The sequence below is a fragment of the Somniosus microcephalus genome, chromosome 3 (assembly GCF_052327205.1).
Source record: "Somniosus microcephalus isolate GS21.2 chromosome 3, FLI_Smic_1.0, whole genome shotgun sequence".
NCBI classification, from domain to species: Eukaryota; Metazoa; Chordata; class Chondrichthyes; order Squaliformes; family Somniosidae; genus Somniosus; species Somniosus microcephalus.
Genome location: NC_140989.1, coordinates 279,218,643 through 279,242,916, shown reverse-complemented (window position 1 = coordinate 279,242,916; position 24,274 = coordinate 279,218,643). Strand labels below are relative to the sequence as shown.

Below are 24,274 nucleotides of genomic sequence, written 5' to 3'. Positions count from 1 at the left end.
GTTGCGTGTGCCGCGTGCCCCGCCCTCTGGCGCTGTCACTTTGCGGAAGTGCCTGGCTTCGTTTGTTTTGGCCGGCTCGCGAGCGACTGACGGTTTAAAGCTGCCCCGCCCGAGCCCAGCACAGTCCTTGGCCGGCCCTCGACATGTCCAAGAACACCAGCACCGACAAGTTCCGTCGGGTCAATGTGGACGACTACGACGAGAACAACTACGTGGACGAGGAGGAAGGTGGCGAGAACCAGCTGGGACCCGACGAAGCCGAGGTGGACGCCTCCATCAGGCAATATCCTTTTTTGAGCTGGTGCTCGGCTACACCTGGGCACCCGGAGCAAGCGGCAGCGGGCAGCACCGTTATCGCCGCCCATTGAGTGCATTGTACTCACTCGGTCGGAAGTTCCCCTCTGACTTTTGCATTCGCTGCACTTTCCCTGTGGTCTGGGCGTGGTTTTTGCTTCCATTGCAACGGTGTCAGGTTTAAACACCAAGGATATACTTTGTATTTCTGCATTTAATGCAATTTTGTACACTTTAAAAATGCTTTTCATTTTAGGGATTTAGTGTAAGAACACTTTTTTATTTTTAAATAGTGCCATTTATTGTAGCAAAACATTCTGGGATGGACCCAAATGGTGAACAGTTGGGGTGGTCACTGAGGGATCCTGGTTGAAGATGTAGCTTTGAAGTGGAGAGGTGCCAAGGCGCAGGAGCCTAGGAGGGAGTGTGTCACAGAGCTGAGAGTCCAGACAGCTGTCGTTCGGCTATCAAAAGGTAGAGTGGAAGATTTATAGGCCAGGGTGGGGGGGATGATGTGGAGAGATTTGAAGATGAGGATTTTAGTTTACTTCAGTGCATTGGGGTTCAGATTGTCAAGAGGTTGATGAGGTCAGGGGTGCTAGAGGCGTGGGACTTCGTGCAGGATGGGATTTGGGTGGTAGACTTTTGGGCAGGTTGGAATTTTTGTCGGGATTCGGGAGACAGCTGAGGATTGCATTGGATAAATCAAGCCTAGAGTTATTGGAAAAACAGCTTGCATTTATAAAGCACCTTTTTAATGTCCCAAGGTGCTTCACTGGAGCATTATCAGAAAATTTGATTCCAAGCCACATCATGAGACATTAGGACAGGTGACCAAAAGCTTGGTCGAAGAGTAGATTTTAAGAAGCGTATTTAAAGGTGGAGAGGTTTAGGGAGGGAATTCCAGAGCTTGGGGCCTGAAAGCACGACTGCCAATGGGGGAGCAGTGTAAGTCAGGGATGTGCAAGAGGCCAGAATTGGAGGAGCCTAGAGATCTCGGAGGGTTGTAGAGCTAGAAGAGGTTGCAGAGATAGGGAGGGGTGAGGCCATGGAGGGATTTGAAAACAAGGATGAGCTTTTTAAAATCAAGGCGTTGCCAGTCCGAGAGCCAATGTAGGTCAGCGAGCACTGGGGGATAGATGGACAGGACTTAGTGCGGAACTTCGAGTTAGGATATGGGCAGCAGTGTTTTGGATGAGCTCAAGCTTATTTAGGGTGCAAGGTGAGAGGCTGGTCAGGAAAGCATTGGTCTAGTCAAATCTAGAACTAGCAAAGGTAAGGATGAGGGTTTCAGCAGCAGATGAGCTGGGGCGGAGACGGGCGATGTTACGGAGGTGGAAGTAGGCAGTCTTGATGATAGAGGATATGGGGTCAGAAGCTCAATTCAGGGTCCGAGGGGACGTCAAGGTTGCGAAGTGTCTGGTTCAGCCTCCGACAGTGGCCAGGAATAGGGATGGAGTCGTGTATAGGGAGCGGAGTTTGTGGTGGGGACCGAAGACGCTGGCTTCGGTCTTCCTAAACTTTAATGTGAGGAAATTTCTGCTCTTCTAGCACTGTATGTCGGACAAGCAGCGTGACGACATCACGCAGTGGCAAGGTCAAGAGAGGTGATGGTGAAGTAGAGCTGGGAGTCATCAGCATACATGTAGAACCTGATGTTTTTGGATGATGGGGCTGGGCTGGGGGGGTGGCGCAAGGGCAAGCATGTAGATGAGAAATGGGAGGGGGCCGAGGATGGAGACCTGGGTGACTCCAGAGGTGACAGCGCAGGAATATGAAGACATAAGTGAGTGTTTCAGTAGTGGTAAGGCCAGAGTTGGGTAATGTGGAGCTGGAAATAGATGGTCTTGATGATGGATAAAATGTAGGTTTTGAAGCTTGAAGGTCAAACAGGATATTAGGGTTGCACACTGTCTGGTTCAGTAGTCAGGGAGTGGGCTGGAATTGGAGGAAGGGTGTGGCACAAATGGCTGCAATGTTGCGTTTCTCAAGATGGAGAAAGTGATCTCGTGTTTGAAACATTCTAATCATTTCCTCAAATGCGGAAGGAGGATGATGTCTTTTTGTGCATTACTTATACGGAAAACAGTGTGAGGATATTATTAGATAACAAAACAACCAGTACAATTTGGGTGTTCATGATTCAGAAAATCCAGTCTGGCAACCCTAGAAGATTGGGATATTATTTAAGAATTATAAAACGACAAAACAAGATTGCATTGTACCATTTTAGTAAACTGTCTACATTACCAGTTTAGGCCTTAGTGATGATGTCGTGGATGAATTATAGAGTACATTCTCAGTAGGGTTTCAAAATTTGTATCTCATTTGCTGTACACTTACCTTGTTTTAAAGTTTTTTTCTGTGTTAGAGGTGTATAAACCAGGAAGATTGCAGGTCTCCATCTGTACTGAGTTAACTGATTTCAGGCAGGGTTATAATGGCACTGCAGTTGGTTCTGGACTGGGCAAGGGGGAAAAAATCAACCTGGGTTATCACTCCTGCTCTTGATCCAGTGACCTCAATGAAAGTACATACATCTGAACATTCCAGTGAGTACCAAACCAGTTTCTGCTGTAATACCTTCGATGATCAAATAGCTAATACTTCTGGCCTCATGAAGAATGATAGCTTGATCGAGTTGGTGGAGGGTCCCTGCAGAACTACACCCTAGTCGTGTGTTCTCAACCTGCAAACAATTGGTGCAGATTGCTGAGTAGCTTTTGCAATAGTAATTCAGGATATGCTCATTGTAGGAGGATTTAGAACTTGAAAAGTCCCCGATAGCACTGAGAAATTGTTCAGGATAAGGTGAGATGCTTTCGTTAAGTAAGAATTTTAGTTATTGGTTGCAGCACCTGCTGGTGCAATGGGTACCTGCATGTGGATTTGTTCATGTTGATGGCATGGGGGGGATGGTGTCCAGTAGGGATGGTTCAGCAGCTTAGAAATGAGTTGAACAAACCCCAATCTGTATGTCATACAGCAAGTTAGATAATGGTGTGTGTGTGTCTGTGTGATGCAGCCAGAAACCTGTCATTGCATTACCAGTGTATCTTTTCAGCACAAGATTGTGACATTAAGTGTTTCCTAAAATGGCTGCTTGTCATACCTGCCTTTACTTTCCACAGACTAAACTATTTGTATGTATGATTTTTAAAATATTAAAAGTTGAGTAACGATTGAGCTTTTATATGGGTAGATCTTTAAACATAATTCTTATTTGACACACGTGGTGTGCAAAAGGCTTAATATTGAGGCTTTCAAAAGACAACCCTTATTTGCTTTTATGTATTGCAATGTGTTTGCTGACCAGACTTGAATTTATGGTAAATTAAAACAAAATACTGCAGATGCTGGAAATCTGAAATAAAAACTGAAAAATGTTGGAAACACTCAGCAGGTTAGGGAGCATCTGTGGAGAGGGAACAGCGGGGTTAGCATTTCATCAGATGATTTGCAGTGAAATCTGTGGAAGTGAATGAATTGAATGTCGTATTTTCACTGGGTTTCATAAAGATAGGATTTCTGGTTTGTGAGTTATTGGGGAAAGTCTTGTCTAATATCTGAGTACACAGGTAGAATACAGTTAGCATAATTTTATACCCACTGAGTAGGACTTGGTGTTTTTGAGTTAGTAGTGTGGAATTGGCTTATATAAACCCCACCTTTTCCTGGTTACTGATGTCCAGTGGAATAACTATTGTGATAACTTTTCGCAGTCATGACATAGTCTTCAGCCTCAACCTAGCTAATCTTGAGATAGAGGAAGGTATTGAAAGCATCTCACTTGCGCATCACTGTGTTTGAAATAGAGGTTTATGTGCTGCCTCCATACTGCCTGTGTGTAGATTGTCCCTGTTTTATTTGAAATACTAATCCAGCTCTATAGTGTTTCCTTGGGAGTTATGGAAATTACAGCACAGATGATGACCATTTGGCCCATTGTATCTGCTGGAGCTAGCTTTTCAACTTTAATAGCGCACTACTCCAAGACCCCTTGCTGCCTCCAACAAGTGTGATGAGCTTGTGGACTCCTTTTGTCACTAAGAATGAGACCATTCATTCAGCTGCTTCTCCTCTCCTTGCACACCAAGCCAAACGGTCCCCTGCCCTAGCTCTGATCCTGCTTACTTCACTAGAGACTGTCCTCTTTTGAGGTCATCTTGTCTGAGACCCACATCCTGCTCCCTTGACCCCTTCTCACTGAACTGCGGACCCCCACCCCAGCCAGTTGACATTGTAAGTGGTTCCCTCTCATTGGGTATTGCTACCTTTCAAAACTCCCATCATCACTCACTTCCTCAAAAAAAAAAACACTTTTAACCCCTGTCCTTGCAAACTGTCGCCCCATTTTCATCTTCCCTTTCCTCTCCAAAGTTCTTTTAACATGTTGCTTCCCAAATTCATGTTCAACTTTCCTGCAACTTCATGTCTGAATCTCTTCAATCAGGTTTCTATTGCTGCCACAGCACTAAAACAGTCCTAATCAAAGTCACAAACACCATCCCCTGTGACTGTGACCATGATGCATTTTCCCTACTCTCTCCTCAACCTCTCTGCAGCCTTTGACCACACCAACCTCCTCTGTCCAGCTCATTGGGACTGCCCTCACATGGTTCCACTCTTATCTATCCAGTCATAGCCATAGCATCCCTAACAAAGCTGGGTGGGCGTGTGAGGAGGATGCCGAGAAACTCCAGGATGATTTGGACAGGTTGGGTGATTGGGCAGAAGAATGCCAGATGCAATATAACGTGGATAAATGTGAGGTTATCCACTTTGGTGGCAAAAACAGGAAGGCAGATTATTATCTGAATGGCAAGAGATGGGGAAGTGCAACGAGACCTGGGTGTCCTTGTGCACCAGTCGCTGAAGGTAAGCATGCAGGTGCAGCAGGCGGTTAAGAAGACAAATGGTATGTTGGCCTTTGTAGCGAGAGGGTTTGAGTACAGGAACAAGATGTCTTGCTGCAGTTGTACAGGGCCTTGGTGAGACCACATCTTGAGTATTGTGTGCAGTTTTGGACGCCTTATCTGAGGAAGGATGTTCTTGCCATGGAAGGAGTTCAGCGAAGATTCACCAGGCTGATACCTAGGATGGCAGGAATGACGTATGAGGAGAGATTGGGTCGATTGGGCTTGTACTCGCTGGAGTTTAGAAGAATGAGAGGGGATCTCATTGAAACTTTTAAAATTCTGACCGGACTGGACAGACTAGATGCAGGGAGGATGTTCCCGATGGTCGGGGAGTCCAGAACCAGGGGGGTCACAGTCTAAGGATAAGGGGTAAGCCATTTAGGACAGAAATGAGGAGAAATTTCTTCACCCAGAGAGTGGTGAACCTGTGGAATTCTCTACCACAGAAGGCAGTAGAGGCCAATTCATTAAATATATTCAAGAAGGAGTTGGATATATTTCTTAAGGCTAAAGGGATCAAGGGGTATGGGGAGAAAGCAGGGACCAGGTACTGAATTTGGATGATCAGCCATGATGGCATTGAATGGCGGAGCAGGCTCGAGGGGCCGAATGGCCTACTCCTGCTTCTATCTTCTATGTTTCTCTTCCCACCCCACACAGTTCCTTCTGGAGTCCGCCCTTGGACCTCACCTCTTTCTCATCTACATGCTGTCCCTTGGCGATATCATCCAAAAATTTTGGGTCAGCTTCCACATGTACGTTGACGACACCCAGATCCACCTCCTTGCTCAACTGTACTAAAAACTGTGCTGAAGCAACAGAGCTCAATGCTTTTGCTTGTGTTAAAAAAAGTGATCTATTGTACAATTAGGCTTTTTGCATAACAAACTTTTACTAGCAACATATTAACTACTATATTCTTGTATCCTTGCTCGACCTCTACTTTCAGACTGCTTGGCTGACATCCAGTCTTGGATGAGCTACAATTTCCTCCTGTTAAACGTTAGAAAGACTGAAGCCTTTGTCTTCGGACCCCACCACAAACTGTGTACATTACCTTGCCATTGATTACATCCACCCGCCCCCCCCCCCCCCCCACCCCTCCTCAGCCACAATCTCGGGCTGAACCAGTCTCTTCTGTTTGTAATTGGCCTAATCATTGAAACTGACAAACGTCGGCTCTTCTGCACTAAGTGCTCTGCTAAATTGCACTGCTAAATTCTCCACTAAAAGTTAGACCCAAGGGGATTTGGTGCAACTGGGGTTTTAACAGCGATTTTACTGCTTAAAAAAATGTTCCTGGAAAAATAATTTAAATTTTGTGCAGTGTGAAATGTGTCCACCATTTTAATAAAAATAAAAAATGTTAAACTTTTTTTTAAATGTTTGTCCATCTTTATTTCAGGTTTGTCTTTTCCCCATGAGAGCCCCAGTCTTTTTGCACTCTTAACAGCTTACTCACTTCCTTGTTCGTTGTCTGAGAATTCTGCCTTTTGATTGGCTGCTCAGCCTGTTGACGTCACAGCAGTTTGCACAAGGGAATCCCCACTGACTTCCGTTGATTTGACTTGAAGGTCGGAAAACCCTGAAGTTCTTGACTCGGAGATCGCGAGATCCTTGTGCAAAGCGTACTTCGGGGCCAGCAGCGAACGTCTTTGCTTTACTGCTGACCCCAAATTCCGGGACTTTATTCATTGCACTTCAAAGTAATCCATTGTCAACTGCTTTGAGATGTTGGTCAGAGACACGAGGTGTTTTATAAATATGAGTCGTCTTTTACAATCTTGCTGTACTAGCAGTGGGAGCAGTAGTTTCTGATATCACAGTAATGGCAGCAGTTGTTAATGTACATTACATAAAAAGTCTTGAGGGACTGAAAACACAGACTCATAGGATGTGTGTGTAATCAGGCTTGATTCAAAATGGCTCACTTCATTGCTTTGAAAGGGAATAGTACACTTATTGGTGCTTGGTAGCAACGCATGTAAGGAGTGTGCCACCTCAACCAGAGTGATGTCAATGGTGTGAACTGAGTGAGGACTTGGGTGCTGTGATGTGTAGACATACATACTGCTGGTGAACATGAACTCAACCCGTGAATGCTCTTATTTGTGGTAATGTTGCTCATTGGCTTATTCTCTGTCCACTACTCATGACTTCCCTCTTTCAGGTTCTGCTTCTGACTCTGAGCTCATTTGAAAACTTTGTCTGCTTTCAGATGTATTGCTTTATTTTTAACTGTAACCAATATGTTTCCTGACTTGCTGTTAGTATCATTAATGTAAAGTGTGTGAGGATGTCTCTAAAATGGCTTATGAACAACAGTTTAAAATGAGCATTTTGAAGTATGTTTTGGAGGCCGTCCCATCACACACAGCTTTTGAATGGAACCATTGTACTTGATTCAAAAGCAAAATGCTCTGGATGCTGGAAATCTGAAAGAAAAACAGAAAATGCTGGAAGTACTCAGCATCTGTGGAGAGAGAAACCGAGTTAATGTTTCAGGTAGATGACCTTTTCATCAGAACATTGTAATTGATTGTCTTCTGTCTTACATTTTTCTGAACAGCATATCTCCTCTTCTGTACTGTTGTGATGTAGATTCTGTGCATGTCAAAATATTAATTGAAGAAACTTAATGAACCACAGTCCAATTTATTACGAGCCACTAAATTAATAAATTTAATATAATCCGGTCAGTTATTTCAGGTAAAAGCATATGCTACAGAAGTCTCAGAGCAAATTAACTGCGAAAATAATGGAGAGGGTTGATGAGGGTAGTGCGATTGATGTGTATATATGGACTTTCAAAAGGTGTTTGACAAAGTACCACATAATAGACTTGTTAGCAAAATTGAAACCCATGGGATTAAAGGGACAGTGGCAGTGTGGATACAAAATTGGCTGAGGGACAGAAAGCAGAGATTAATGGTAAATGGTTGTTTTTCAGACTGGAGGGAAATCTAGTGGTGTCTCCCAGGGGTTGGTTTCAGGACCACTGCTCTTTTTGATATATATTAATGACCTGGACTTGGGTACACGGCATAATTTTAAAGTTTGCAGATGACACGAAACTCAGAAATGTAGTAAACAGTGAGGAGGATGCAGACATTGTAGTTGAGGAGGAGTGTGAAATATTAGCTGAGAGAAACAGAGGAGATATATTAAGTGGCTTAACATCTTTCAAAGTAGGTAAATTGCCAGGCCCAGATGGAATTATCCCAGGCTGTTAAAAGAAGCGGAGACTCTGACCATTTTTCAATCCTCTCTGGCCATTTTTCAATCCTCTCTGGCTGCAGGTGTGGTGCTGGAGGACTGCTAATATTATGCCATTGTTTAAAAAAGCGAAAGCGATAGACCAAGTAATCACAGGACAGCCAGCCTTACTTCGGTGGTGGGTAAATTATTGGAAAAAATTCTGAGGGACAGTATTAATCATCATTTAGAAAGGCACAGTCAGCATAGATTTGTTAAGGGAAGGCCGTGTCTGACTAACTTGATTGAATTTTTTGAGGTAACATGGAGGGTCGATGAGGGTAGCGCATTTGATGTAGTCTGCATGGATTTTAGCAAGGCTTTTGACAAGGTTCCACATGGCAGATCGGTCAAAAGTAAAAGCCCATGGGATCTAAGGGAAAGTGGCAATTTGGATCCAAAATTGGCTCCGTGGCAGGAAGCAAAGGGTAATGGTTGACTCTGGGTTTTTGTGACTGGAAGGCTGTTTCCAGTGGGGTTCCACAGGGTTCAGTACTAGGTCCCTTGCTCTTTGTGGTATATATCTATGATTTAGACTTCAATGTAGGGGGCATGATTAAGAAGTTTGCAGATGATACAAAAATTGGCCATGTAGTTGATACTGAGGATGAAAGCTGTAGACTGCAGGAAGATATCAATGGACTGGTCAGGTGGGCAGAAAAGTGGCAAATAAAATTCAGTCTGGAGAAGCACGGTGGCATAGTGGTTAGCACTGTTGCCTCACAGCGCCAGGGACCCGGGTTCGAATCCGGCCTTGGGTGACTGTGTGGAGTTTGCACATTCTCCCCGTGTTTGCGTGGGTTTCCTCCGGGTGCTCCGGTTTCCTCCCACAGCCCAAAGATGTGCGGGTTAGGTTGATTGGCTATGATAAATTGACCCTTAGTGTTAGGGGGATTAAATACGTGGGGTTACGAGGATAGGGTGGGATATGTGTTGGTGTAGGGGTTACGGGGATCGGGTGGGATATGTGTCGGTGCAGGCTCGATGGGCTGAAATGGCCTCTATCTGCACTGTGGGGATTCTGTGGGGGAAAAAAAAAAAAGTGTGAGGTAATGCATTTGGGGAGGGCTAACTAGGCAAAGGAATACACAATTAATGGCAGGATACTGAAGTGTAGAGGAACAGAGGGACCTTGGAGTGCATGTCCACAGATCCCCAAAGGTAGCAGGACAGGTAGATAAGGTGATTAAGAAGGCATAGGGGATACTTTCCTTTATTAGCCAAGACATAGAATATAAGAGCAGGGGGAGGTTATGCTAGAACTGTACAAAACACTAGTTAGGTGACAGCTCGAATACTGTGTACAGTTCTGGTCTGGTCACCACATTACAGATAGGATGAGATTGAACTAGAGGGTACAGAGAAGATTTGAGGATGTTGCCAGAACTGGAGAATTTTAGCTGAGGAAAAATGGGTAGGCTGGGGTTGTTTTCTTTGGAACAGAGGAGGCTGAGGGGAGACTTGATTGAGGTGTATAAAATTGAGGACCGAGATAGGTCCTTTCTATCCACTCTATTTCCCTTCGAGAGGTCAATAACCAGGGGGCATAGATTAGAGGGAGTTGAGAATTTTTTTTCACCCAGAGGGTGGTGGTTTGGAACTCGCTGCCTGAAAGGCTGGTAGAGGCTGAAACGCTCATCACATTTAAAAAGTACTTGGCTATGCATTTGAAGTGCTGTAACCTATAAGGCTACAGACCAAGAGCTGGAAAGTGGGATTAGGCTGGATAGCTCTTTTTCAGCTGGCGCAGACACGATGGGCCGAATGGCCTCCTGTGCTGTAAACTGCTATGATTCTATAGGATAGTGACAGACTGATGAACTGGGCAGACACATGGCAGATTAAATTTAATGCAGAGAAGTGTGAAGTGATTCATTTTGGTAGGACAAATGAGAGGCAATATTAATTAAATTATAAAATTTTAAAAGGGGATGCAGGGTCAGAAACCTAGGGGTATACATAAGCAAATCTTTGAAGGTGGCAGGAGAAGTTGAGAAGACTGTTAAAGCATATGGGATCCTTTGAGGCGTAGAGTACAAAAGCAAGCAAGTTAAGCTAAACCTTTATAAAACACTGGTTAGGCCTCACTGGAGTATTGTGTTCAATTCTGGGCACTACGCTTTAGGAAGGATTAAGGCTTTAGAGAGGGTGCAGAGGAGATTTACTAGAATGGTACCAGGGATGGGGGACTTCAGTTATGTGAAGAGACTAGAGAAGCTGGGGTTGTTCTCCTTGGTTAAGAGGAGATTTGATAGAGGTGTTCAAAATCATGAAGGGCTTTGATAAAGTAAATAAGGAGAGATTGTTTCCAGTGGCAGAAGAGTCGTTAACCAGAGGACACAGATTTAAGGTGATTGGCAAAAGAACCAGAGGCAACATGAGGAAATGTTTTTTTTTTTAAGTGAGTTGTTCTGAGCTGGGATGCACTGTCTGAAAGATTGGTGGAGGCAGATTCAATAATAACTTTCAAAAGGGAATTGGATAAATACTTGAAGGGGGAAAAAGATGCAAGACTACAAGGAAAGAGCAAGGGAGTGGGACTAATTGGACAGCTCTTTCAAAGAGCGGACACAGACACGATGGGCCTCCTGTGCTGTATCATTCTATTGATTTTATAAAAGAATACTTGATTCTGAAGCTGAAGTTCTGATAACTTTGTGGCTCTAATTTATAAACTTTAGTTTTTGCTCTCTCCAGAAAGCCCAGAGCCCCAATCCATTAAATATAAAATTCCAGACATGTTCTCCAGCTATAGTTTGTCAGTCAAGCCTGCACAAGCCCAGAATCAAGACGGAGCCAGCACAACTCGAATTCCTCATCTGTCTGTTACATAAAGTAACACACTAATTTTATTTTTAAGTTGATGTTTTTCAAGTTAACACAAATGAGGTAGCTGTATGTTGCAGCAGATGCAATATAACTCTGCCAGCTTCGAAACCAAGAGTGGGAAAATTACTGGGAATCCACTAGTGTGTAGCGGGATATAACTAATATTGCTTTGTGTAGAAGGTTAAAACTAGAAAGAGAAATGTGCATTGATATAGTGCCTTATCATGTGTCAGACATCTCAGTGCCTCATGTAGAATGAATAACTTTTAATTGGCCAATCTAACTGAGCGGTCATTTGGATGGATTATGTAGAAAATTGAGTTGTCAATTGGAGTTTAGTAAAGGACCTGTTCTGAATTTAGGTTGAAGGTTGTTGGGAAAGTGTGCACGTTATGTAACTCAGCTAGTGGAGACTTTTTTTAATTAAAGCTATCCAATTCAATGTGTATGTATGTTTTACATATTGCAGATCAGTGGCTGCGCTAATGTGTAATTTGTACTGTTAATGTGTTACAGGACATAAGGGGAGTTGTATGCTGCATGGTGGAGATGGATTCCATTGTATATTGTGTTGGTAATGAATTGTTCCAAGTCCGCTCATGACTTACAGATTGCATAGTGCGAGACTGCTTTGAGATGTTTGTAAAGTTAATGGTGCTATGTGACCTGTAGCTGTCTGTCCCCAGCCACACAGGACATCACAGCCTCAACGTGTGGTGTGCTGTGAAGTAGAGCTCTATTTGCTGTGGAACTGTTGTGCTCTTATAGGGACATGTGATTTGTTTTTTCATGCAGCCTCTTTGCGTGGCTTTGACTGGCGAGTCAGTTCCTGTAAGTTAACCAGACTGCTTCCCTGTGCTTGTATCGGTACATACCAGAATAGCATTTGTTTTAAGGATAAATTACTGCTGGGATTTAAAAGAGCAGTTTAAAAATTATCTCTTATTCACAAGGAATCTTGGTCAGAGTAATGTTTCAGATTGTTTGCAAGGATCAGCAAAATGGCTGCATTAGTTTTAGAATAGTAATTTTAATATCTGGTAGAAATGTATGTTTTGAGAGCTGTAAAGGAGAGGTAGGATATTAAATCTCCAAATAGATGTGTAAAAAATATCCCACGATTATCAAAAGATGTAGGACTAAGTTATGTCAGCCACTGTAACCTGGCCATTCTTCACTTGAGCATTCAGATTATCTGAACTGCTCTGGAAGAGTTGGGATTTGAATATTTGGGAGCTGAAATAACTGGATGTTACCTATTATAAAATGTGTGGATAAGCATTAAAATGTAATATCTCACAAAGTAGAAGTGTTACAATAGTCTCCTAGTAACTCTGTTCAGTATGGTTCTTCAGGTTCCTTAGGAAGAGCTTGTAATCTTGAGTACAAATCTGCCTGCCCTAAGTGAGCTTTTCTGCTTGTACAGCTTTTTAATCTCTGATGTAGCTGTTCTATTCATCCATCCTGGACAGCATCTCAAATTACTATTTTTTTAGACAGTTTAGAAATGAAATTTGTTTAGAAATGTGTAAATATTGGGCCAGATTTTGCTGTCAAAATAACAGTGAGGCTAATGGCGCTTGTCTTTATTTGGTGCAGTAAGTTCAGGCGAGAGGCAAATGCGTGGTTAAACTCAAATTCCAGAAGTTGCTGTCCAGGTTGCGCCACTCGGCCGTTAGCTTTGTGAAAACGGCATCTCGCTGTTTGCCTCACCATTGATGTGCATTGAATGGCTTGAAGTTGCTATATTTGCACGGTAGATATGAACTAAACTCCACAGAAAGTCAAGTCAAGTCGAATTACCCTTAGTGATGAGTGTTAATTGACTGCCAATCAACCTCTGGCACTGAAAATTAACTCTTATAACTGTGAAGTCTCATTACTTAAGGTTTTAATTGTTTGAGATTTTAGGATTTTTTTTTTTTTACTTCCTTTGTGTGTCTCTTTCTCTGTTACAATCTTTCTCTCTCTCTCCCTGATTTGACATTGAATTCACCCTCTCTAATTTACACTTCCTTTTCAGTCCTGTTAATTTCACAATCCTTCAATCTGATTGGTTAAGGAGATGCATGGTTGCTTGCCTTGTTCACTCAGGTCAGAGATGCCCTGTTTCCCTCACTGCGACGTTATCAACTCGCACTTTCAGCAACTTGCCATGCAAAACAATTAAAAACCTAAACGTGCAAGATAAGTCTAACTAACGGCAGATGCTGTTACAGCAAATTATGGCCCATTGTTTAATTTTATTTTGAGTTTTCAACTTTGCAATTGCCAAGTGATTCATTATTTAAAAAAATATATAAACCAATCGTTTTCATGTTTGCAGCATCTTTTCTCCCTTTCCTGATCAATTTGACTAGCACAGTTTCACTTCTTGGCACAAAATGTCAATCATAGTTCATGAATACTGAAGGCTGGTTGGCTGAAAGATATCTTCAGTTTCAATAGACAATTGAGCTGGATTCCCGATCTAATGGTGATCTGACGTATTAGTATCAGCAGGACAATATGAACAGCCATGTCTCTTTGTTCTCTGTATTAACAGCTTGGCCCAGTTTATAACATTCTCACCACCGAAACCATTGAGACGGTTATGGGTTCAATGCATAATCCAGGATGACACTTCACCCTATTAATGAGGGAATGTTGCATTATTGTCATTTAGATGAGGTTTTAAATCTAGGCTTGTTTGCCTGTTCTGGTGGATGTAAACGTTTCTAGGCACTACTCGAAGAGCAAGGATTTCTTCCCATGTGCTGGCCAACATTCCCCTCTTAATCAACACTGCCACATAAACCAATTAACTAGTTTTTAATCATCTTTTACTGTTTGGGGGAACCTTGCTGTGTGTAAATTGGCTGCTACATCTACCCACATAACAGTAGCTACATTTCAAAACATGATTCTTTGGGTGTGAAATGCTTTAAGATGTGCTGAGAGACATAAGGCCCCATAGGAGACCATCTAAATAAGTTCTTTTTCTCTCCTCGCAACATTGAGAGTGGGGGCAGGCCATTTTCACACAGGCTTTTGCTCTGAGTTGTAAAGGAATGAGAATTAGCTTATGCTTTCAATTTAAATAAAAAATTTGCTCCTGTAGGCAGACGTATCTGGCATCCACCTGGATATCTTTTCTGACAGTGCACCTGAAAATAACTCAGACGGAGAATCGATAGGTACAAACTCGCATCCTCGTGTTTTGTGGCACAGTACAATAAAATATTCCATCATTGTCACTCAAGTGCTTTAGTATGCAAAATCTTTCAGTAGTGTACAGATTGTGTGTACTGCCGTGCCAAATGAAAGATAGGCCATAAAACTGAACGTCCCCAACTGTCAATTTGCAAAGAATATCCATGGATTTCTGTTTAAAGCTGAGTGAACTGTTTTTAGGAAGCAGGGGAAAGAAGCCTGACCCATTGTAGTAACTTACTGCAAGTACTGGCTATCGTAGCCTGAGTCACGCAAACCGCTTAGCCAATTGATGTAACTATCAACAATAACATTAATTACTTGTATTGTGGTGTTTTCCTCAAAGAAAAGTTGAATTGTCTCCTGATATTTAAATAATTGTATTGATTCTCAAATGTTCGGTGCTCTTGAGGACCACCCAGAATTGTATTCTTGTATGCCATTAAAAATAACAATTTTGATTGTCTTTTAGCTGTTTCTTAAGTATTCTTGTGGGTAAAAATATGGAGTCTAGTATTCCTTAATGTCTGTGCACAGGAAATTTGAATGCAGCTCTCCAAGCAGCGCTGAAAAATCCCCCAATTAACACAAAGAACCAAGCTGTTAAGGTAAGGCGGAAGTATTAAATGGTTTGCCCTTGCAGCATTTTGAAACTTCGAAGAACCTGAGGTCATTTTGCTCCCGTCTGTTTCTTGGGTTTTGCCCCAATTCGTGTGAGATGTCCTAAGGATTTATGTACAAAATGTCTCGCTTACCTGTAATGCAGAGATTTTGTTTGCTTGGAAAGATACTTGAAAAGTTTGTCAACTTCAGGAGCTTGATTTCAATTTGAATTGAAATTGGGTTAAACTGTGTAATTTAGATTAATCTGTGGAAATGGAGTGAGTATGATTAGTTCAATGTCAGTTGGATTAAGGGTGTATATCTGGCAGGTCTGTGAATTGAAGCTGATTCCACTCCACTTTAGAGTCCTTTACGTTGATGACAAGTTTGATTAGACCTCAACAAAAACACTGCTTCTAAAAACTAGTATCTTTTGCTCAAATTCTTATGTGCTTTGAATTGGCACATTACAAATCGGACCCACCTTGGGATTGGTTTCCACTAGAATCAAATTGGTCATCTGCTACCGTAATCTATGGCACACAGGACACTGAATCGTGTCTCCTGGCATCCCCCTCATACTTGCAATGCAATTTAACTGCGTGTTCTGTCTGCCCAAGCAGATGTATATACATGGCACGAGTGGGAGGAAAAAGGTTTTTGTGAGCTGTCTTGAAAGTATTCCATATAACTTTCCACTGCATCGATTCACGTAAGTTGGCTAAATCTAGGGACCTCACTTACAATTTGCTAGCCAGTACAAGCTATTTCATACAGTGGTAGTTCAGTTAGCTAACACCTCTGCCCAGACCACGTCTAAAGCAAAGAAATCCAAATGGAACATTTAACTGCAGTCGATAACAATTGAAATTTAATATAAATGTCACTGACCAAGCTTTTTCTTTACAGGATCGAGCAGAAAGTACCATTGTTAAAGTTTTGACATCATTTAAAAGTAATGATATTGAAAAGGCTGTGCAATCCCTTGACAAGAATAGCGTTGACCTCCTGATGAAGTACATCTACAAAGGTTTTGAAAAACCATCAGAAAATAGCAGTGCAATTTTACTACAGTGGCACGAAAAGGTTCGTATAACATAGTATTTATCAACATGACAAATTTTTTTGCATTTTCCACACCACAGGTGTATAACTCAGCTTGGTAGGTTCTGTGGAAACTACGGCCCCGATAATATGAATGCAGCTTCTGGGCGGGGTGCTGGAATTGCGTGGGCAAAGCCCAGAGGTCAACTCAGCGGGTCTGAATCTGCGATCTCAACTTGATTGAACCAATTAATCTTGACTTCGGGGTTTCGCGTCTCCAAGCTGGGCAGGAACAGCTGTGGAGAATCTGCTTCGGGCGCAATCCCCTCCAAGCTGTGGTGACCTGGACACAGATGCTGAACCCCAGGGGCTTTTGTGGAGAAGGAGAATGCTAGAGATGCATCAGCAACTTAGCCAGGTACTGACAGACGTGCCATGCACACACTCCACAATAGTGGAGAGGATGGAGGAGTTCAATTTGATCGCTAATGGATTGGTGACGCACGGAATTGCAGGACGTCTGCCATGGAGAGTGTGGCAGCCTCCATGGAGCTTCAAGCACGGCTTTGAAATGAGTACATGCAGGCTATGACCATAGCCGTACAGATTTTGGATGCCAACTTCATTGCCACCTTTTAAAACAGGATGACATACGTTATCCATGGCCTTATGATGTATCACTCATGATCTCCACCAAGCTGGTCTGCAGCAGAGTGGTAGAAGTAATGTGGCGCTGGCCCAGGAGAGGGATGATGGCGAAAGAGGGCATGGAAGTGAGCACTCCACTCGAAGCGCTCCCACTTCTCGCCCGTTGGCACCTCCCAACCTCAGCCAGTACACGGCATGCTGCCTTGTCTCCCCATGGCCGAGTCTGCCCATGTGCAGTTGCAGGTGGAACAGTCTTTGGCGTGGCTCTTAGGCTCCAAAATCCAGAGGGCATAGTCCAAAAGCATCTGAGCAGCCTGCCTCTATCTCTGCTGAAACCACACGGGATGCACTATGTAGAAGTGATAGGAAGCGCAAGTTCAAGAAATTGTAATTCACCAAGGGTATGCGCAAGCATGGTTGACAATGTTATGTAAGTTTCCTTTTTTTATAATGCCGCAGAATTTATTGCTTAGCACCACTTTCACGTCTTGCCCATTATTGCTTCCCGAGTGCCAACTCGCCTTCTCACTTTCATGATGAATGGCAATACATGACTGGACCCGTTGCGTGGATATGCAATGGGTGGATGAGTGGTTGAAGGACTGTTTAGTGCAAAAGAAAAGGTGGGGGTGATCCTGGTGGTAGGAGCAAAGGTTCACCTAGTGTAAAACATATTGGGGCATCCCGGGCAGCAATGTAAGCGGTTGGTCTGGCGATGGGTGCCCCATCTTCCTCTATATTCTCCTCGTCCGAAGATGAATGATGAGACCCTTCACCCGCCTCCACCTGCAATCCTCTCTGCTGCACGATGTTTACAGGACGCAGCACACCAGTATTATTCTGGACACTCTTGCTGGCGAGTATTGAAGGGCGCTTCCAGACCTATCTTGGCACCTGAAGAGCATCTTCAAAATTCTGATGACTTGTTCTATGACACACCTAGTGGCCATGTGCCTCTTGTAGTGATCCTGCGCCTCATTGGTGGGGTTCCTCACGGGTGTCATGAGCCAAGTTTCCCTTGTCCGGTATCCCTTGTCTCCCACGAGCCAGCCCTTAAGTCTCCTTCCTGGAACTAAAATGTTGGACTGCCACAGTTTGTGTGTCATGATGGCTCCCAGGGAATCTGGCACTCCTCTATGAAACTCTTGTGGTGGCACACCAGCTGCGCATTGATGGCCGAATATCCCTTGTGGTTTATAAAAACTCCTGGTTGCTGTGGTGGTGCTTAGATTTCCACGTGTGCAGTCAATGCCACCCTGTACCTGTGGGAATCCAGCCAGAGGTGAATCTGAGTGCCTGCTTATTCTGGCTATTGTCATCAAGGGAAATTTACATAATTGCCGCCCGTTGCAAACAATCCATCGGTGACCTGCCTTATGCATTTATGTGCAGCCGACTGGGAGATCTGGATATGTCTGGTAGCACCCTGGAAGGATCCAGAGGCAAAAATGTTGAGGGCGGTAGTCGCTTTCACAGCCACTGGTTATGCATGGCTACCAGGTCCAGTAGGGAGCAGGTCTTCCTCCAAGAGACTGCAGATGTCTACCCCTACCTGACGTGACAACCTCTGCCTGCGGAAGCACTTCTCTTCCAAGAGGTCAAGGAAGCTGAGACTCTGTCTGTAAACCCTGTGACGTGGGAAGTGCCTCCTGCAGCCTTGGCGCCTCTTGTGCACCTCTCCCCTGTGCACGTACTGATCCCACTACAGCATGTCGTCGCTGCCGTGGATGGTGATGGTCATCCTCTTATGTGCTGTTAAACGCATTCAGTGTGTTTCCCATCCTGATCCTGTTAGTTTGAAAGCCTTCCAGGTTGATAAAAGCTGCATTCACACAAGAACGCTCTGCCAAATGTTTGCCAGCAATAAATGAGCTTTTATTCAGATGGGGCAATGACCAGTTTTAAATACCCACCTGAACTGCGGCTCAAACATTCCTCCTTTTCACTGGTCAGTTTCCTGAACACCGGGAAACTCGTGCTACACGTGTTAAATTTAGAGCGAAGTTGAAATTAATTTCCAAAGACCTCTTGCGTCTCCTAAGGACACTAATTGCACTGACTACCCGACTGCTTGCAAAAAGTTTGGCGAGTAGGTTTCTCGCCAACATCCGAACACCTCAGTCCTTGGGGTGGGGTTGGAGCGGGGTTGCAGTCGCGCTTCATTTTTCTCCAATTTTAAGTATGCACCTGACCCCAACCTACCCATTCTTGCATGTTAAAATTCCCCCTACGTGTCTGGTGTACATATGAAAATATTGTTGACTTCTACCATTGCACTCGTTCATTTTTCTCCAACTAAAAATTCTTTACTCCCCACGTTGGATATTTCATTGTTAAAAGTTTGGGACAAAGTCACCGGGTCTCTTCAGGAGTACGTTAGATTAGACAGACTTTTTTTTGTTTTTCTCTGGAGCCTAAGATTATGGCATCTGGTGATGAACCATTAGTAAATATACTAGACTATCATTTTCAGAAGCATTAAAAGGAAAGCTATGCTTTTGGGTTGTATGGTAACACCAGCAACTAATCCAATGCTCTCTAAATGACTTTTTTGCAAAATATTATGAGCAAAACAAATGAGAGTACTAATGAACAATGGGTTATATACAGCACTATTTGGAATTTTACATCCAACACAAATCGTGCCCCAGCTGGGCTGCTGTTACATGTACCCTTTCATGCTGATCCATCCAATACATTGCACGCCTACACAGTGTAGGTGGTGTGTCTGTAATATCAGTCAAAAGCTTTAAATACTATGCAAAATGCAATATGATGGAATTCTATTGTGATCAATTTAACCAGAAGCTCAGTTGATAATGGGGGGTAACAATCCCTGACTACTGATCCCATGATCTAAAGTGTACTGCAGTGTTGCTCCGCACTCATCAGTACTATAAACAGCTGATTGAATACTGCTCCGAATGTTGATGCTTTTACTTTGGTTTCTTTTAAACCAAAACTGGTATGCTGAAAGCATTGCTCAGCTGTTTAAAGCACCTTAGCAGTGCAATGGAAACTCCAAAATTAACTTAATGGATTTGTTAAGGCTGGCAGCTAGGAAGAGACATATTTTCATTGCTGCCGATCTTCCATCCTCAGTAAAAGTGTTGATCCCAATTTAACATATGCATCCTTGTCTGAGGATATTGTAGCCTTAATTTAAAAGTAGTAAATGAATGGACCAAAAATCACAGGCTGAAGGTGTGCAGTTTTCCATATGCTAGGAGCGCTCAAGTGGAAAATCTCCCAAGTTCTCATTTGGCATTTCTGATTGAGCTTACTTAGTTAGCTAAGTAATTTTGATTTTAAGTTTTTGTTAAACTAGATGAGGTAAAGTGACCAGAGAAACCACACATCTGTCATTACAGATTTTAATTTTGCTGCTATGATTTAATAAAAGGAATTGAGAGGATTCTGTTTTCGGATTTGTCAAGCCCACTTGCTGAGGTCATCATGACACCAGTACTTCAGGCATGTGCACTGTCATACATGCACAATTATGCTCACACCCAGTCCACAGGAAGTTTGCATTCATTGTTTAGACATCAATGTGGGCAAGCAGCACAAAAAGCAAAAGCTTTTGAATTGTCCTCTGGATCCTTCACCATTTAACCAGTTAGGATCACCTAAGGACAATTAGTAGGCCATCAGTAATGTCATTGCCTATTCAAGTAGTTTAATGTTATAACCGAGGCGATTTCGCTTAAACAGGAACTGCCACTAAAGGGATCACTGCAGTTGAAATGAACATGTAACTATTAGTAATTGCAGTAACAAACTGAGATGCCTTGTCTTGGCAAACAATTTTTATTTTGTTATAAATAGTTGACTACTACAAACAGTGATCTGTACAACAGGATTCCACTGTAGACCATTTGTTGATGCTCACAATCATTACATAAAATGCTTGCTGTTTAAATATACCACAACTTGCCAAATTTGCCTTGGTTCACAACACACGCCCATAAGCAACAGTTGCACCATGTTTGTTGCATTATTCAGAGCAAGATAGACGAGTACTGTAAGTCTAAGAAATCCAGTCGCACCCATTTGGGGTCCCTGAATGAAAGTTGGCATTCCATATTGCCAAGGAATCTAACTTTAATTGACACGAGGGATCCACTGGCATCAGAGGACACAGACCAACCAGGTAGTCTTATAGAATCCTCAAAGAAAGTAACTATTTGCCTAGTGATATAGGACTCCTCTCAAATAAGGAACCTTTAGCTCAAAGATCCCAGCAAGTACCAGTGGAGCAACCAAGCAGCCAGCCAGTAATGGGTAGCTTTTAGATTAAATGGCTAAAATATTCAGCACACTGTTTTATAGAGGAAATTTGCTATTAATATCGATTAGAAGTTATTCAGGACCAGTAAAAGCATCTGCAATACAAAAGCGACTGCTCAATAGAGGTGACCAAAAGTAGCAGGTTGCACAATATGGTTACAGTAATGTAGTAGTTACTCAAATCATCACCAATATAAATTAATAACTGCACCTCACACTCCATGTGGAGAAATGTTTAAAGAACCTATGTCAGGAGGTACAGAAACATTTGAAGATACTAGCACTTTAAGGGTTATGTGCTTTTTTTCCATGACCAGTTTCCTCCCCTTCCCCCACACGCACACAAAGTTTGGAGCTTAAAATTCAAAACAAAATTGTAGTTGAGACGGCTATTACCACTTTGAATCTCTTGTTCCTTAGGTGTTAGCAGCTGGAGGAGTGGGATCTGTAGTGAGAGTGCTAACAGCAAGGAAAACTGTTTAAGCAGTGGAACCAAGAGCAGCTGTCTGGTACAGAGGAATTGCTGGTGCCGAGACCAAAAGAACCAGTTTGTGCAACACTGGCGTCATATAATCTCCTCCTTTCATTTAAAAAAAATTTTTGGCTTGCTTTTTATGACCAGTCTGTTATTAGCGTGGTTCATTTGTCTGTTAACCAGAATCTAAGGTGCAATCCAATCTGGTTTAATAAGATCAGTATTTAGTGCAATCTTTGTACCCAAACAAGAACATTTCCGAAGCCGTTTTATTTTATTTTTTTAAATACAGACTTGCCAGGAAATTGGAGGGTGTTTTTTTTTCAGAAAACTGATTGTATCTTTTTTTACTTAAAATGTTTAATTGAATAAAGGTACAGTATATGAATGTGTGATGCAGACAGTGAATCCATTGACTAAAATTTGATGCATTCAGATGCAGTTGGCCGCACATACAGCTGTTCATGGGCGTTTTAAATTTGAAGCTGGGATGTGTAGTTGAGTGATGGTAGCTGAAACACAAAATCACCAGAAATATTTCTGTTTGAAATCATGTCTCGGTTGATAATGGTAGTGAATGGTGAGGTTTTTGACATGCTGGGGATTAATTTGCATGCCTGGCATGAAGGGTGATCCTGATATAAACAGGCCTTGGAGATAATTGCTTCCTGTCTATCTGTAGGTGCAGTATAACATGTTTCACTTGTTTTTGAAAATGCATTTTTAAGTTAAAATTAAGAATTGCACCAGAAGTACCCAAAACAACCACAAACAAACAAAATTCAGATAGTTTCTGCATCAGTATGTCTGGGGTTTACAGTACCGTGGTCAGTCAGTTTTGCTACCGTGTCAGCAATGATCTCATCCAAGTTTTGCAGACTTGACTTGCCTGGCTTAATATCAGTTCTGAATTATAAGTGAACATAAGACATATCTAAATAAAGCTTCAAATTATTACTTTAGGAATTAAACTTAAACACAATGTTTTCACTGCTTTTAATAGATGGAAATTGTCAATTGGATTTACTGTCCATTAACTGAGGAACTCTGTTCCCAAATGGCACGAAAGCTTATGACTGATGTCCTTTTGGTTTGTACCACGTGTACAGGTTCTAACTAGTGTAATTATTTCAAAATGGTGTATTCAGCTGATGGTGAACTTTAATGTTTAATTTCACAGCAAATTACTAATTTAAAAAAAAAAAGTTGGGTTCACATAGTGAAAATCTAAATGTGGATCAACTGTCCTATTAGTTGTCTAACAAGCTAGTGCCTTTAGCCAGGGGCTGATTTCCCCTCCCACTCTCACCCATTCTTGAACATTGTTAACCTCGGGGTTTAATATCTACTATTAGTACTCCCAAATGAAGTGTGCTTAGTATATTCAATTATAACAGGCTTACTAAGGAGCACAACTTAGTTTTACACTAACAAATTTATAAACATCAGTGAAGACCCATTAGTGGCTGTGGTGTTCTGTCTCAAAACTTAGTGATTTAGAATCCGTTTCACTTTTTATGACCATAGCAACAATGTCTATTGTAAAACAGGGGCTAAATAGCAGTTAAAAATGTAATCGCTGGTTAAGGGAAGTCTGCAAAATAATTGAATTATGAAACACCCCATTATTGATTGTGAAATAAATGTGTTTTGATAGCTCAGCCACTATTTTGTACCTAATTAAAATGCCTGAAACAAACATGTTAAATGTGATCAATATTTTAAGTTCAAGTGATTGCTGTTATAGTTGGAAGTATTATTTTAATCAAATTTCCCAAGATTTTTTATTGCTTTTTTTAAGATAATAAAATATTATTAAAATGCTATTGTAATTTTTTATTACATGGTCAGGATTTAAAACCAATACACTCAGGTTTACCTTCAATTTGAGGGTAAATTCTCTGTAATACTACCTGGATCAGGCACCAATTGCAGGTGATAGCGACCTGATTGCAAATCTCTGCCAATGCCACTCCCAGCTGACCACCAGGTGTGACGCACAGTATTTTAATTTCTCCCTCCTTGTGGGGGAGTGGTTTAGATTAGGAACTCAGTGTGGGTATTGAACCTGCATTCCTCCTCCTCTTGGCAAGATGGGAACAGGAGTAGGCCATTTCAGCCCCTTGAGCCTGTTCCGCCACTCAATTCGTTCATGACTGATCTGTACCTCAACAATCTGTTGTCATGCTAAATTAAGTGTGTAATTAAACTGAGGTTCAATTAATTTTACAATAAACCACAGAATTGGTGTGCTTCATACTTTTTGAAACTTGGGTTGCGAATATACTTAGAGACTTGATACCGCATTACACTTGGGACACAAACATAAAAGCACATTGGGCAATGCTGCATCATTAGTGCCATCTATACTATGTTTCTTGTTAATCATGACACACCTGTAGTAATATTCCTTCCACACATGGCTAACTAAATTAGCTGGTAAAGTTGATACAGGTTTGGTTATTCAGCTGTGCAGTGTGCATACTTAATACATAATGACTCAGAAAATGCTGATTTACCCACCAGGCTCAGTCTTTATGAAGAGCAAATCCCAGGTTTTTTACACTTTTAGCAAAGTCGATTATACAGACTTCTCCAAAGTAAAGTAACCCATTAAAGTTAGTTTCAGATTTTAGTGGAGTTTTTTGAATGTGGACAATCTCTACAGAGCCCAGCCCTGATCTGTAGCATTACTATGATTGGGAGTGCTAAGGCTAGTTATTAT

The 24,274-nt window shown here is 42.3% G+C and overlaps 1 protein-coding gene across 1 annotated transcript; it reads left to right on the top strand.

Annotated features, from left to right (window-relative positions):
- LOC147121995 (actin-related protein 2/3 complex subunit 5-like) lies at window positions 1-23,785 on the top strand. Its single transcript, XM_085982613.1, has 4 exons — window positions 1-284; window positions 15,026-15,097; window positions 16,002-16,178; window positions 21,495-23,785. The coding sequence occupies exons 1-4, from the start codon at window positions 144-146 to the stop codon at window positions 21,555-21,557; spliced, it is 453 nt and encodes a 150-aa protein (XP_085838739.1). The 5' UTR covers window positions 1-143; the 3' UTR covers window positions 21,558-23,785.
- Window positions 23,786-24,274: the final 489 nt, after the last annotated feature.